The sequence below is a fragment of the Stylophora pistillata genome, chromosome 12 (assembly GCF_964205215.1).
Source record: "Stylophora pistillata chromosome 12, jaStyPist1.2, whole genome shotgun sequence".
NCBI lineage: Eukaryota > Metazoa > Cnidaria > Anthozoa > Scleractinia > Pocilloporidae > Stylophora > Stylophora pistillata.
The window spans coordinates 13614996-13627500 of NC_142530.1; the positions used below are offsets into that span (position 1 = coordinate 13614996).

The window sequence follows — 12505 nt, forward strand, 5'->3', positions numbered from 1 at the left end:
GTAGCTATAGAGAGGAACTTTAAATTCACTGATACAACTGGTCGATAAAGCGGAAGCGATTTACAACTCAGGCCTATTAAACTGCGCACGATTTTTTTTAATCTATTACTCGAGGTTGCACCGGTTATCAATTCTAGGTATGATAAGTCTCGTGCATGCTATAGTGCTGCGCACTCATTGACGTTTGTTGTCGGGGAACTAAATGGGTCCCTAAACTCAATGGTAACGATCGTCATATTGGTCAATTACTGCCGAATCAACCCACGTTGTAGGCTTTTCTCTTGTTGCCAAGAATATAGCTCTTTAGCTATTATGCGGTCTTAATGATAGTATCTGGACTAGCGCCATCACTTAGCTGCGTTTGGTTCTGGCAATTGTAAAGTACCGTGTAGATGATAACGTGTGCAACCATTAACGACGCTGTCAGGTAAAAATTAAATATGACTTTTTACTCACTGTAAATGATTTCATAATCAATGCCGAAGTAGCCAACAGTGAAGGGCTATTTAATTGTGCACGCCTTTACTCCTACCGTGAAAAGCAAGGTTTATGATCTATTAAAAGGGCCAAATAGTACTATCAGAGCGCATCGTTTACTTAGTAGCGTCTAGGCACAATTAGGGGCGTAGCCAGGACTTTTCCAGAAGTAGGCACAACATTCCAAACTCCTCCCCCCCCTCCAACCCCGACCCCAAGGCCCAAATCTTTTTCAGGTAATTTGATTAAAGGCGAAGTTACGTTGTAAGCCTAGCGTTTCTACTGCATCTGAAATGACAACCAAGTGGTTAAATTTTTTGTCGCCTTTTTAGGTTCACTGACTAGAGCACCTCAAAGACGATCGCTGATTATTATATAATCAAAGAAGCTTGTAGTATCTCAGACTTTTATTTACAAACGAATGATTTTTTTACTGCTGTGTGGCACATGTAAAAGCACTTACGTTAAAGTAAGTGTGGCATCTGTACTTCTAGATCTTCAATACCTATAAACCTAAGTTTAAGGCTTTGTAAGAATATAACTGTGGTCAGCTTTCATAGAAATTGTAATTGTCTGTCTTTTTTACCGGCGAAGTCAGAAACAACCGGATTAAGGTCGATTTCCCTGTGTTTATGGCCCCCAAAATATTTTTCTCACCTTGCCTTACACGTTTTACTGAAATTTTTCACAACTTCGCCTGTTCCTGTTCGTAAGTCCAGCCAAGTCTCTATGGTCATCGGCCCCTGTAACTTTGGCTTGTATATGGATGATTTGCAACCAATCTCTAGAGACACAGGTAACAATGGTGAAAGGAACAAATGCTGGTGGACGAACAAAAGAAGGTAATGAGATATCTGTTGTTTATGTCCACCAACATGGCGGCAATGACGTAACGTGCAAACCACCTATACAGGCGTTTATTTATACCTCTAAAATTCCCTGAACAAGTCTACGACTGTCAGAGGAAACGCGTCGGAAAATAAAGAGCTTTACAACTACAGTTCGTAGAAGTGCTGCTCACTAGTCTATATTTAAAAACTTGTTCGTTTGGTTACCTAATGAACAACTAGATGAAAATCTTTGGCTCATCTTTGGTGTAATATCCACAGCTGACGTAAAACAAAGAAAAAAAAACGTCCTCAACAAAGAAACCGAATAAATTATATTACACCGGGGAGGAACCAAATCTTTTAAGATTTGGATATCGTATCCAAATTTTTAAAGATTTGATTCTAGAAGAATCATGTGACATGACTAAATCAATTCTAACTTAATAACGTCTCTTGCAAAGGAAAAAAATTCATTTCTTTCAAAGAATGTAACAGAATAGTTGGGTCAGTAATTCACATATTATCGCAGTTCGTAGAATTCAGTATAACGACTTTGACATGACAGTTATCGAAAGTTTCACTCTGAACTACTGAACTGCCTTCCGTCAACTCTTGCACATCCACACCAATGTTTTCACCTTTAAACAATCCGCCTGGCTTAATAGTGAAAATCTTGAGGGTTCTTTGGTCTTGCCATTGTCGAAAAATACAAATGAAATAAAACCGTTTTTATCACACAACTATTGTTTGGTTAACTAAACGAAACAACAGTCGGCCACTCGTTTCCCAAAAACTCGTGCTTCGTGTTCATCAGGAGTTCCAAACACCTCGAAACAAAGAAAGCACTCGGCTGCTTTCATCTATTTCTCGGTGTTTGAAGCCCCTGATGAAACACTTGCACTCGTTTTTTACATACTACATCAAAAAGTAACAAGCACAGTTAAATGAATTGAGGCAAAATGTGCTTTTTTTAAAGAACTTTTATTTTTTTTTACTTTTTAGTTACTTTTGTGTAATTTCTGACGTGGATATTATTCATCCTGCCATTGACTGTGAGTGTAACTGTTGCCATTTGTGTCGAGATTCCTCGGTAAGACTGCTGTTTCCATTCCCTCTGAATCACGTCGGTTACCTCCTACAAACAAATTCGTCACAAAGGAATGGTAGCAGGCGCGCAGGCCCATCAAAAATATTTTAACTTTGGAAGGAAAGGCAATAGACAGTGAATTGCCATTGCATTCCACGTATATATTCACGCTATCTCGCAGCAATCGACCGCGTCAGGATACAAATGACTCATTTTGTTTACGGCCATGATGGAACGCAATCTGAGTGCGCACACCGCGTGCGTAGTGACCAAACAGAGAGCGGGCTCTGGGGACGAGATTGATTTTAGATCGAGCAACTCCACACTACTGCACAGTGTGCAGAAGAGCGATCTTACAGAATGTAGCTTTAGCATCTTGACAGCTACCGCCGAGGGCCTAGTCTGGTTTTTTTGTATCACAGTAAGAAAGAGACTGATGCTTCAACAAAACTCATGAAGTGGTTGATCAGGTCTTTCCACTCCATCATCGTGCTACTTCTAAACCAGCAGAATGATTTCAACTAGTCCCGCGCGCTGACTTCACTTGCGAATGAACTACCCATTGATGCAGTCGAAGGAAAGGTTTTCCGAGGTCTTTAAGGTTTGTATTCTTTCCTCTGACCTTTTGTGGTTTTCGCTCATCTTGATTTTCTTATCTGTGCGTATTTCGGGCGCGATTGCAGAGGTATCCGGAAAAAGTTAGAAATACCGGAATGTCCCGGACCACGGGAACATCTTGAAGCACCGCAGGATACACAAAAGTAGATTTAAAAACAAGAAAAATGATGAAATAAACCCAACTTCTATCGTGGTTAACCTGTAACATGTAAGGTCAAGTAACGCTGGTATGGAGTTTGCGGTTGTTACAACGTTGAGAACTGTACAAACAGCCGAGTCAAGGGCGCTCGCTTTTAGCATAGTTAGTAGAGGGGACTGGTTATGAAACCCGGTAAACATCAGAGGCCGATGTCTTTGTTATGGTTTCCCTTAGTCACGTGATCTTGACCGTGCACATGTAAAATCAACATGGAGATCGGAGTGACGTGAATGTGCAGAGACTCACGCTGTATTTCGCCAGATTTTTAGCTTAGATTAATCTCGATTCGATAAGTGTTATAGCTACACTACTCATTAGTCGTCATGCCTGGAGATAACTGCGCTGTGTTTGGCTGTGGGAGTTGTAGAAGAACGAAAGGGATCGGTATTTGGAAGCTGCCTGCAGGGAAGGACGAGGCACACAAGAAGTGGCGGGACGATTGGTTGAGTGAAATCACAAAGACGCGTGAGATCGACCATGAATTTCGAAAAAGGATCGAAAACGACAAGGTGTTTACCTGTGAAAAACACTTCGACGTAGAAGATTTCGAAATATGTAAGTACGGCTGCGATAGAAGCTTACAGTAGAAATTGAAGACATGTGATCTCGCTTTCCATAACGTTTTGTTTATTTACGATCTCTCTGGAATTTTCTTGAAGGTTAATTTTCATATTTCTTATTTGTGTTTTACTTTCTTTTCAAATGCAGTTCAAACGGCGAAAATGACGAAGAAGAAACCACGATTCGGCGCCATCCCAACCTTAAACATGCCAAGGAAAAGTCACGAGTCTGCAAGGCCTACACAAAGACCTGCTAGATCGGTTGTCAAGGAGCACGATCAACAACCCAAGGCATGTTACAAGTCGTTTGGTGAATTGTGCCAGCGAATCACTGGCTTGAAAACTCTGAAAGGGTGGAAATTGAAAACTATGTCAGACAGACTCATCCTGAAAAAGATTGTAGAACCTTTCCTTCTCCCAGAAGTAGAAATAATGATCGATGACAGTCTTGCATACACTGTGAAAGCTTTTGGTTGTCTTCTTCCAGAAGATCATCCCCTCTATGTTACTCACCGGTGTTCAGTCAGAAACATTTCAGTATGTTAAATTGTAAGAGAGCTAGAGTGCTATAAACTTTGCTGTGGTGTGGAAGTCAGTGAATTAACAAGCCAGCTGTTTCATCATGTAATTCCCATAAATGAAGACCCACTTCAGGCATGTGAGCAGGGTGAGCAGTTTCCCAACAAAGGTTTCTGGAGGTCAAATGACTGCCAGCTCATGTGCAAAAAAGAAGTCGTGGAAGGTGCATGCCCACAATGTTTGGAGTACCTGGTTTTCTCAAGAAAGACCATAAAAGCAAAGGAAAGGGGCTCTCCAAACCTGCAATTGTCATGGCACCAGTATCAAAAACTGATCCGGAAAGAATTAAACTGACATTACAAGAACAAAGACTGAAATGTGCTGAACTTGAGCAAGAGCTAAATGAAATGTGAGCAGCAATTGTCAAAACAAACATTGAAGTGGACCATGAACTTAGCAACGACTTTGCTAAAACCTTTGACGAGGCTGATGACAAAATCACTCCTTTTATGAGCCTTTTCTGGCAGCAACAGAAGAAACTGTTCTCTAGCAGTCGTACTGGAGTGCGATACCATCTGATGATCATCAGGTTTTGTCTTTCACTTGCTGTTAAGTCACCTTCATGCTACGAAGAGCTTAGAAATAGTAAAGTGTTGGTACTCCCAAGTCAGCGAGGCCTGAAAGATTATCGAAATGCCATTCGGCCACAGCGTGGATTCCAAGAGGAAATTGTTCAGGAGTTGAACTCCTTAACTGACACATACTTTGATGTTCAAAGATATGTGGTTCTTTTGTTTGACAAAATGAAAGTCATGTCAAACCTTGTTTTGGACAAGGTAACAGGAGAACTGATTGGTTTTACTGATCTTGGAAACTTGGAACTGAGCTATGCTGTTTTGGAAAAAGTCAATGAAATTGCAACACATGCCCTCACCTTTCTGGTTCGTGGAGTTTGTACTGACCTCAAGTTCTGCCTTGCACATTTTGCCACCACTGGTGTTACTTCTGTGCAACTAATGCCCTTGTTTTGGGAAGCAGTTTGTATTTTAGAAACTAGTTGCAATCTGTGGGTCACTGCTGTCACATCTGATGGTGCTTCACCAAATAGGAGGTTTTACCACCTTCACAAACCCCTTGATGGAGATGCTGGCACTGATGTGTGTTATTGTGCAGTTAACAACTTTGCACCGCATTGCTTTGTCTACTTCTTCTCTGATGCCCCGCACCTAGTCAAAACAACATGGAACTGTCTCATGCACTCTGGATCTGGAAAATGCACACGATATATGTGGAATAATGGGCAGCATTTATTGTGGCAGCACATCACAGAGATTTTCTATCAGGATTTAGACAATGGCTTGAAGCTGTTGCCTAGGCTGTCATATGAGCATGTAAACCTGACCCCGTATTCTGTCATGTGGGTGAATCTTGCTGCACAAGTCCTGAGTGCATCAGTTGCTGCAGTTCTGAAGACGTTTGGACCTCCAGGCACAGCAGCAACTGCAAAACTCTGTGAAATGATCGATGGCTTCCTTGATTGTCTCAATGTGAGAAGCATGACAGAGCATCAGAGAAAGCGTAAACCATTCTTGGCTCCTTATACCTCTGTTAATGACGAAAGGTGTGTTGTTGATTTTTTTAAAATTTTGTTTAATTTGTAAAGTATTATTTAGCAAAATACAATGTTAACCCTGGGTATAAAATCATCCATTGTTAATGGTTTCTAAATATATATTACTTCATTCAGAATTTACAAATCCTGAAAAGGAGGGCTCAGAGGTTATCCCTATTAAAGGGCCTTCTACCTAACTACATTTAAATATGATAAAATACTATTTTTTAATTTTACAATGGGGGTTTTTATCAGAATATTTATTTTACTTTAAAAAGCTTCTGTTTAATTAGCAAATCAATTAAAGCTGCTTAGGTGCATTTTGATAATGGAGTACTTATTATGTGTAGGTATCTTTTACTTTATTAATTGCCTTATTCATGTCAAGAAACAGTAATTAATGACTTTTCTTTTATTTGCTAGATTTGCATGGTTGATGGAGTTCCTAGACTATCTGAGGACTTGGAAAGAGAATGTTGACAACAGACCAGGTAACTTCACCCAGAATGCCAGAAAGCGAATGTTTCTCTCACGGCAGACATATGAGGGCTTCTGCATATCTGTACATTCTGCTGTCGAGGTGACAAAATTTTTGCTCCAGGAAGGGTTTGAATTTGTCCTCACAGAACAGTTCTGCCAGGATCCAGTAGAGGAGTACTTCGGGGGCCAGCGGAAACTGGGTAGATGCAGTGACAACCCTGATATAAAAACATTTGGTTATAAAAGTAACACACTAAGAATGCAGAGAACAGTGTCCTGTCAGAGTGGCAACACAAGGGGCCGAAAGGACAAGACACAAACCTGGGAACAAGTTACTGATGTTAAGTTACCATGTAGAAAAAAACTGAAACTGTAGTTAAGGAGAAAGCTGGGATGGAATATCTTGGCGGTTATGTTACACTAGTTGATGACCAATTAACTTTAAGGGCCAAGTTAATTCTTTTTCATGAAAGGAACATTATTTAGACACAGTCCTTTCGTTGTCACTACAAACTCCTACCCCTGTAACTGCATTGAAAAGTCAAATGAAATATGTAGATGGTTACAATTTGGTAATGACAACAAATTTAAAGGAACATTGCTTTCTGTCATTGTTATGTGAACATGCACTAAAAAATCTTCATCAATTGACATGAGATAATTGTATCTATAATACAAAATGTACACTGATGCTATGTGATTAATCTCCTCAATGATGAATTGACTTAATTGACTGACAACACAGTTTTTATATTATGACTGCTTTCAGTAGAGTGTTTTTGTTGCTTAGAGTATGCCAGCAAACAGTCAGCAATTTTGGTTGCAAGTAGTGTGGTTGCATTCCTAGAAAGTCCACTGAAGAATTGGGTTGACTTTACAGCAACTGTCGCATAATATTTGCCATAAAACTTTTCTGCATCTCCATTTCTTGTATATCCTTTATAGATTGCTTTTAATCTATTAAATTAATAGCAGAGAATTCATTGCTGTCCTCTTGTAGCAGATGGTATGAGTAATTGCTGAGCTCCTTCCTTAAATTTGCTGCTAAAACTCTCCTTTCCTTAACATTGCGGACAGCACGGTCAATTATTTCTACAAGAACACTCGGGCTCAACTGTTGCACCTGCTCCAATCCTTCCTGTTGATTGTTGTGTTTTGCAGCCCCGTGTCTGTCATAACCTCCTCTTGTTTTGTATTTCTTTCCGCAGTCATGACAAACAATTTCTTGACGCTGAGCCTGCAAAGATATTACAAACATCACCATTGTAAAATAGATAAACTACTTAAGAGTTTAAAAATAAAAATTCGGTGGCCACTTTTTTCGATCAAGAGAGTATCGTGAAGTTGGGAAGCTCTATCGATTACAAGGTTTACCACTTAAAATAACTTCGACAAATCACTACATTCCGGAGATTTGAGTGCTTTAGAAGCTTTTTATAAGTCTTCCTTGTTTCGCAGGAGCCCTAAAGAAGATTGTCTTTGAAGAAACTGCAATATATAAGCATGGTTTATACGCGAGCGTTTGTTGAATTTTGTTTGTACACGCGTCGAGTAGCTCATCTGTGGCAAATTTAAGCTCAGTAGTGCAAAATTACAACTAGAAATTGCAACGTTTTCACTTACATTTGTAACTGTGACGGAAAATTGGTCCCCTACTTCGTCATCGTCTTCCAAAATACCCAAGATTGCCTCAAAATCTTCTCACCACACAAACAGATCGTCTACACCGTCCGCCATCTTGAATGAACTTGTGCACGGTCAGAGTCATGTGACGGGTCTGTTCAACATCGCCGACTGTGCTATTGTTTAACCCTTTGATGTTTACGAGGTTTCATTACCAGTTTCCTCTACTAACTATGCTTTTAGAAATGCCCTCTGAACCTGCCCCAAGTAAGCTTGTAGTATTTTACCACTTAAGCGAACGAGGTGCTTTGATGTTATGTTTTCCGGATGGAACGCAACAGAAGAAGAAATTGATCTTTTCATATCAGAAATGGGCTTGCATAAGCTTTTCCACCCTATTAGTTACGCTGTAATTTTAAAATTAGAAGTAGATTGTTGAAAACTAAAACTGTGCGCAGTTTCAAGGTGGAGTGATAATTACTGGGAAAAGTATTTCTTGATCACATGAATGTATTTTAAGGCTACTGAAACTTTTATTAAGAGGCATGTCCCATGTTGCTTCACTGTGTCGAGTTTGATAATTTTTCAGTGTTTCTTATCAATTTTTTTTATTTTGCAGTGATCCGGTGATCAAGAGCATTCCTTTGCTCTTGGTTTTCATAGACATGTTGATTGCAAAATAAGTCAGCTAGAAAATGCAGTTAAGTTCCACTAGCAGTGAGACTGATGGGATTATGTGGTACTTTACGTGAACATTATGGTTGTCTCTGGTAAGCCTGTGTATCAACTTGCTTTTTGCAGATTAGTTTTATGTGAAATATTGTAGTTGATGTAATTTTGGCAGAATCGCCCCATTGTGATTTGGGTAAAGAGTTGTTATAACCCTATGGCTCATTATAACATAACTATACATACATATAGTATGCATCACCTGACAAGAGCTATTGACAAAATGAATTACCCATTGGGAATAGGTTCATGCTGTTATTAAAGATGAGATTCTCTGGTCTCAACTTTCCACTGATAAATAATTTAAATTATTAAAAACTGGATCACTGGATAATGCAATTCAAGACTTTTATTTGGCTTAACCATTATGGTATATGAGCCAATATACCATAATCTACTATCTGTAAGTTGTAACATCCAGTTTTTTCTTACAAAATAAAGTTGAGAAGATTTGTCTAATATCTTGGGGGCGGTTTTTTTAATAAAACAATTATTCCACTCGCGCTTGTTGGATATGAGATAATTAGAGCCAACTCGGCGCTATGTGCCTCGTTGGCTATCTGTCATCTCGTATCCAACGCGCACTCGTGGAATAAATGTTAAAGACATTGTAAAGCTAACATACAATTAAAAGGAGGGGTTTCAGAGAAATTAAATTTTGCTTAGCAATAAAGATGACATTGTGGAACAATTTCCCTAAAACTGCTGGTGAAGAACTAGAAGTTTTGCAATTTTGCTTCAAGGAACTGGTAGTAATAAATTAAAAAAACAATGCGATCAAACTTTGTTGAAAATCCTGTTCTCAAGAGGATAAAATGCACAAACTGATTTGTAATTAACTGAACTTCATGATTTACTACTGCCTGTAATTAAAGCTTGGATGATTTATTTGAAAGTTTTTGCAACTTTCAAGCATTCTTAGTCCTTGGTGTGGATTTTGATTAGGACTCGGTGGAAGAGTTTTGATGAAATGAAAATAATGTATTGGAAGTAAAAAACAGTTATCTTACTACAATATATGTGACTTGGCTTTTTTGAAATTTTTGTACACTAGTTTCTCACTGGCTACTTTGGCAAGGATTTACCTATGATCAACCCGATGATGTACGTGCATAAGTAATTAAAGAATGTTGTGTTATTCTGTTTGATTGCCTCTTAATGACTTGGTAGTTTAGTTTCCCAGATAATTTCTTTAAATGCAAAATTTAGGGATGTTTGATATAATTGGGTATTCAAGAAACATCAATAAAACTGGCTTGTACAAATTGTAGTTTATGCCCATTGCAGGAGGTTTTCATGGTGGGAGGTGATCCATTGAGGAGATGAACCGAGCAAGTGCTGGAGGCAGCTGTATTTCTTTCTTTGTTTTTTTCCATCTGGAGGCAAATTAAGAAAACTCATCTTAAGTGGAATCTTGGTTTAGCTGAAACCCAGTAGAGTTCAGCTTTACCTGTGCATCCAGATCTCTTGTGAACATGATGTTACCCAAGTCGCTTGTGAGTATAAGCTTCTGGAGGCACTTCTCAGCTGAAGTGGCTGTAGGATTGCTTCCACTGTAGGGTTTTTGACTTCCTCAGGTAAGTCATTCTTCCATTTTGCCAAGTTGTATTGAAATAATTGTCAGTCATCCATCACTTGTGTTTTCTCACCTCAGCTTTCAAAATATTGCTCACCCACAACCACTTGTAGAAGTAGTTGAGACAGATAATCACATCAAGAGATAATTGTTCACCATGTGATCCAACATAATGTGTCCCCTTCTCCACTTGCCCCTTGGCAATGTTACAAAACTTTGATGAACAACAGTGAATTAGGGAAGGGGGACAACTTTTGGCTTTTGCACTAAATCTCTTTTTGGCCATCTGATGAAGTTGGTAAATGCATGTTTGCTCAAGTTGTCTCAACACTTTGCAACTGGTTGCAAAAGTTTTACTTTGGCACTGCCTTAATCCTTGAATCTTGGCTGGCCCCTTTGTGCAAGATCAAATACAGACTAGGCTTCAACATTACCTCTTTAGTGAGTTTCCAGAGTCCTCAGTTGAACACGTAACTCATAGCACCTGTCATAGGTCACTGGTAAGTGTTATGGCTCTCGAAGCCCTTCGACTAGTAGATCACTTCGTCTGGTAAATAAAGTCAAAGAACAATTTTTTGAGGAGGTAACTGAGTTTAGTATCGACCGTTAGTTGGTTGTAGTTTTGGAAACAAATAGCGTGGCTATGCTTCACAACATTCCGCAATGTTGAAATATGGCTGCCATAATGAATTTGTTAATTCTAGCCAAGGTGTCTTGCAGATGTTGTGAAGCGAAAGGCGAAAGACCCCTAAGCAGGTAGGGCCCTACTGGTCCAAAATACATTGCCTTTGGCGTTGTATTCTAGGATTACATGTGAAAGTTGTACAGTTATGGTTGTACAAAATTCTGTGGAGAGCCCTGGGTACTCAAAAAAGATTTTTAGAAAAATATACCAAGAGATGTTAAAAAAAGAGAAGGAAATATTACAAATACAATGCAGCTCAAAGATGAGGGACATCTCAGTGTAGTTTTGTATGCTAATCTAACGTGTCTGCATTAGTAAATGGACTAGTTTTAAAATGTGTCAAAGAACTGAAACCAACACTAAGCAAACAGTGCGATTCAATTTGCGCCAAACTATTTGTTTAGAACAATTCGTGCTATGATTATTTTATTCTTTTATTCTCCTCCATTGTAAATTGTTTACACTTTTTCACATATTTTAGTGCTCACCACATTTTATCATCATCAACTTGCTTCAACATATTTATGCTGATTTGGAAAACTTACTCACTTGAAAAAGACCTCAGAGAGGTCAAAATGTCGTGACTTCGTAGCGCTAGCTTTTATTTCAAGGTTATTGTGTTTATTTTTATCAATTTCTTATACTTATTGTCAAGCACCATGAGTGTTTTTTTGATATGTGGGCTATGTAAATACTGGTTATTATTATTATTATTATTATTATTATTATTATTTGTGTCTGCTTTGGTGTTTATCTTGGGGGTACAACAATAAGCGCTTACCACTTACAAACTATACAATGGCTGCAAGAAAAACTGGAACAGCTCAATAACTGTTTTCTCAATTTATTGCTGGAATCCTGTGGAGTGTGCAAGGATTTATTTTTAGGAAAAATTTAATGACTTAATAAGAAGTACAACATTTCAAAACTGAGCTAGAAGATCGATGGGGAATTGCTGTTCAAGCAAAATACATATAATGGCACATACAAAGTACATGTAATCAAAACACGAGAGGTTGTGCTTATAAGATGTTCTGAATCAAACCCCAGAAAATTGAAAAAAAAGTGTTTAAGAGGCAGCTTGTTGAACCTAGCTGTTATGATGACAAAGTAAGCACAAAGAATGAGTTTACTAAGAACAATGATTTCTGTAATGTAACTCCCTTACAAGAGATATTTCACCATCTGCAATGCCATTCTTAAGCCATGTCTCAGAAAAAGCAACAATATATAAAATTAATCTGAACACTATAATATAATAATTTAATGAGGGTTAACACTTGATAGCCAAAGGCTAGTATACCTGTGGTCCTTGGAAAATAAAACTACAAACTATGTATATGAAGTATACTCTGCGCTATTACTCACAGAAGATCAACCTTAATTGTACGGTTTGCACACTCTAGTTTTACATGTGCTATTGTGCAATCGAGAGACACCAGAACTCCGCTTACATAAAGTATAGCTTAAACACGTAGCGAAATCTAAACTGCTACGTCATCCCCCTTGT

At 38.6% G+C, this 12505-nt stretch overlaps 1 protein-coding gene and 1 pseudogene across 2 annotated transcripts; both read left to right on the plus strand.

Moving 5' to 3' along the window:
* The first annotated feature begins 3115 nt into the window (after positions 1-3115).
* On the plus strand, positions 3116-4703 carry LOC111346665 (uncharacterized; annotated as a pseudogene). The gene is made up of 2 exons (XR_015994003.1): positions 3116-3766; positions 3920-4703. The product of XR_015994003.1 is annotated as an uncharacterized LOC111346665 (transcript).
* Positions 4704-4799: 96 nt separating this feature from the next.
* On the plus strand, positions 4800-7707 carry LOC148718870 (uncharacterized). Its single transcript, XM_088741081.1, has 2 exons — positions 4800-5911; positions 6326-7707. The coding sequence occupies exons 1-2, from the start codon at positions 4800-4802 to the stop codon at positions 6756-6758; spliced, it is 1545 nt and encodes a 514-aa protein (XP_088597207.1). The 3' UTR covers positions 6759-7707.
* The last annotated feature ends 4798 nt before the right edge of the window (positions 7708-12505 follow it).

Excerpts from the sequence above, each read along its gene's own strand:
- LOC148718870 (XM_088741081.1), top strand. The coding sequence starts at position 4,800 with ATGAGCCTTTTCTGGCAGCAACAGAAGAAACTGTTCTCTAGCAGTCGT. Across the intron at positions 5,912-6,325 it reads ACCTCTGTTAATGACGAAAG|ATTTGCATGGTTGATGGAGT; the intron begins GTGTGTTGTTGA and ends TTTATTTGCTAG.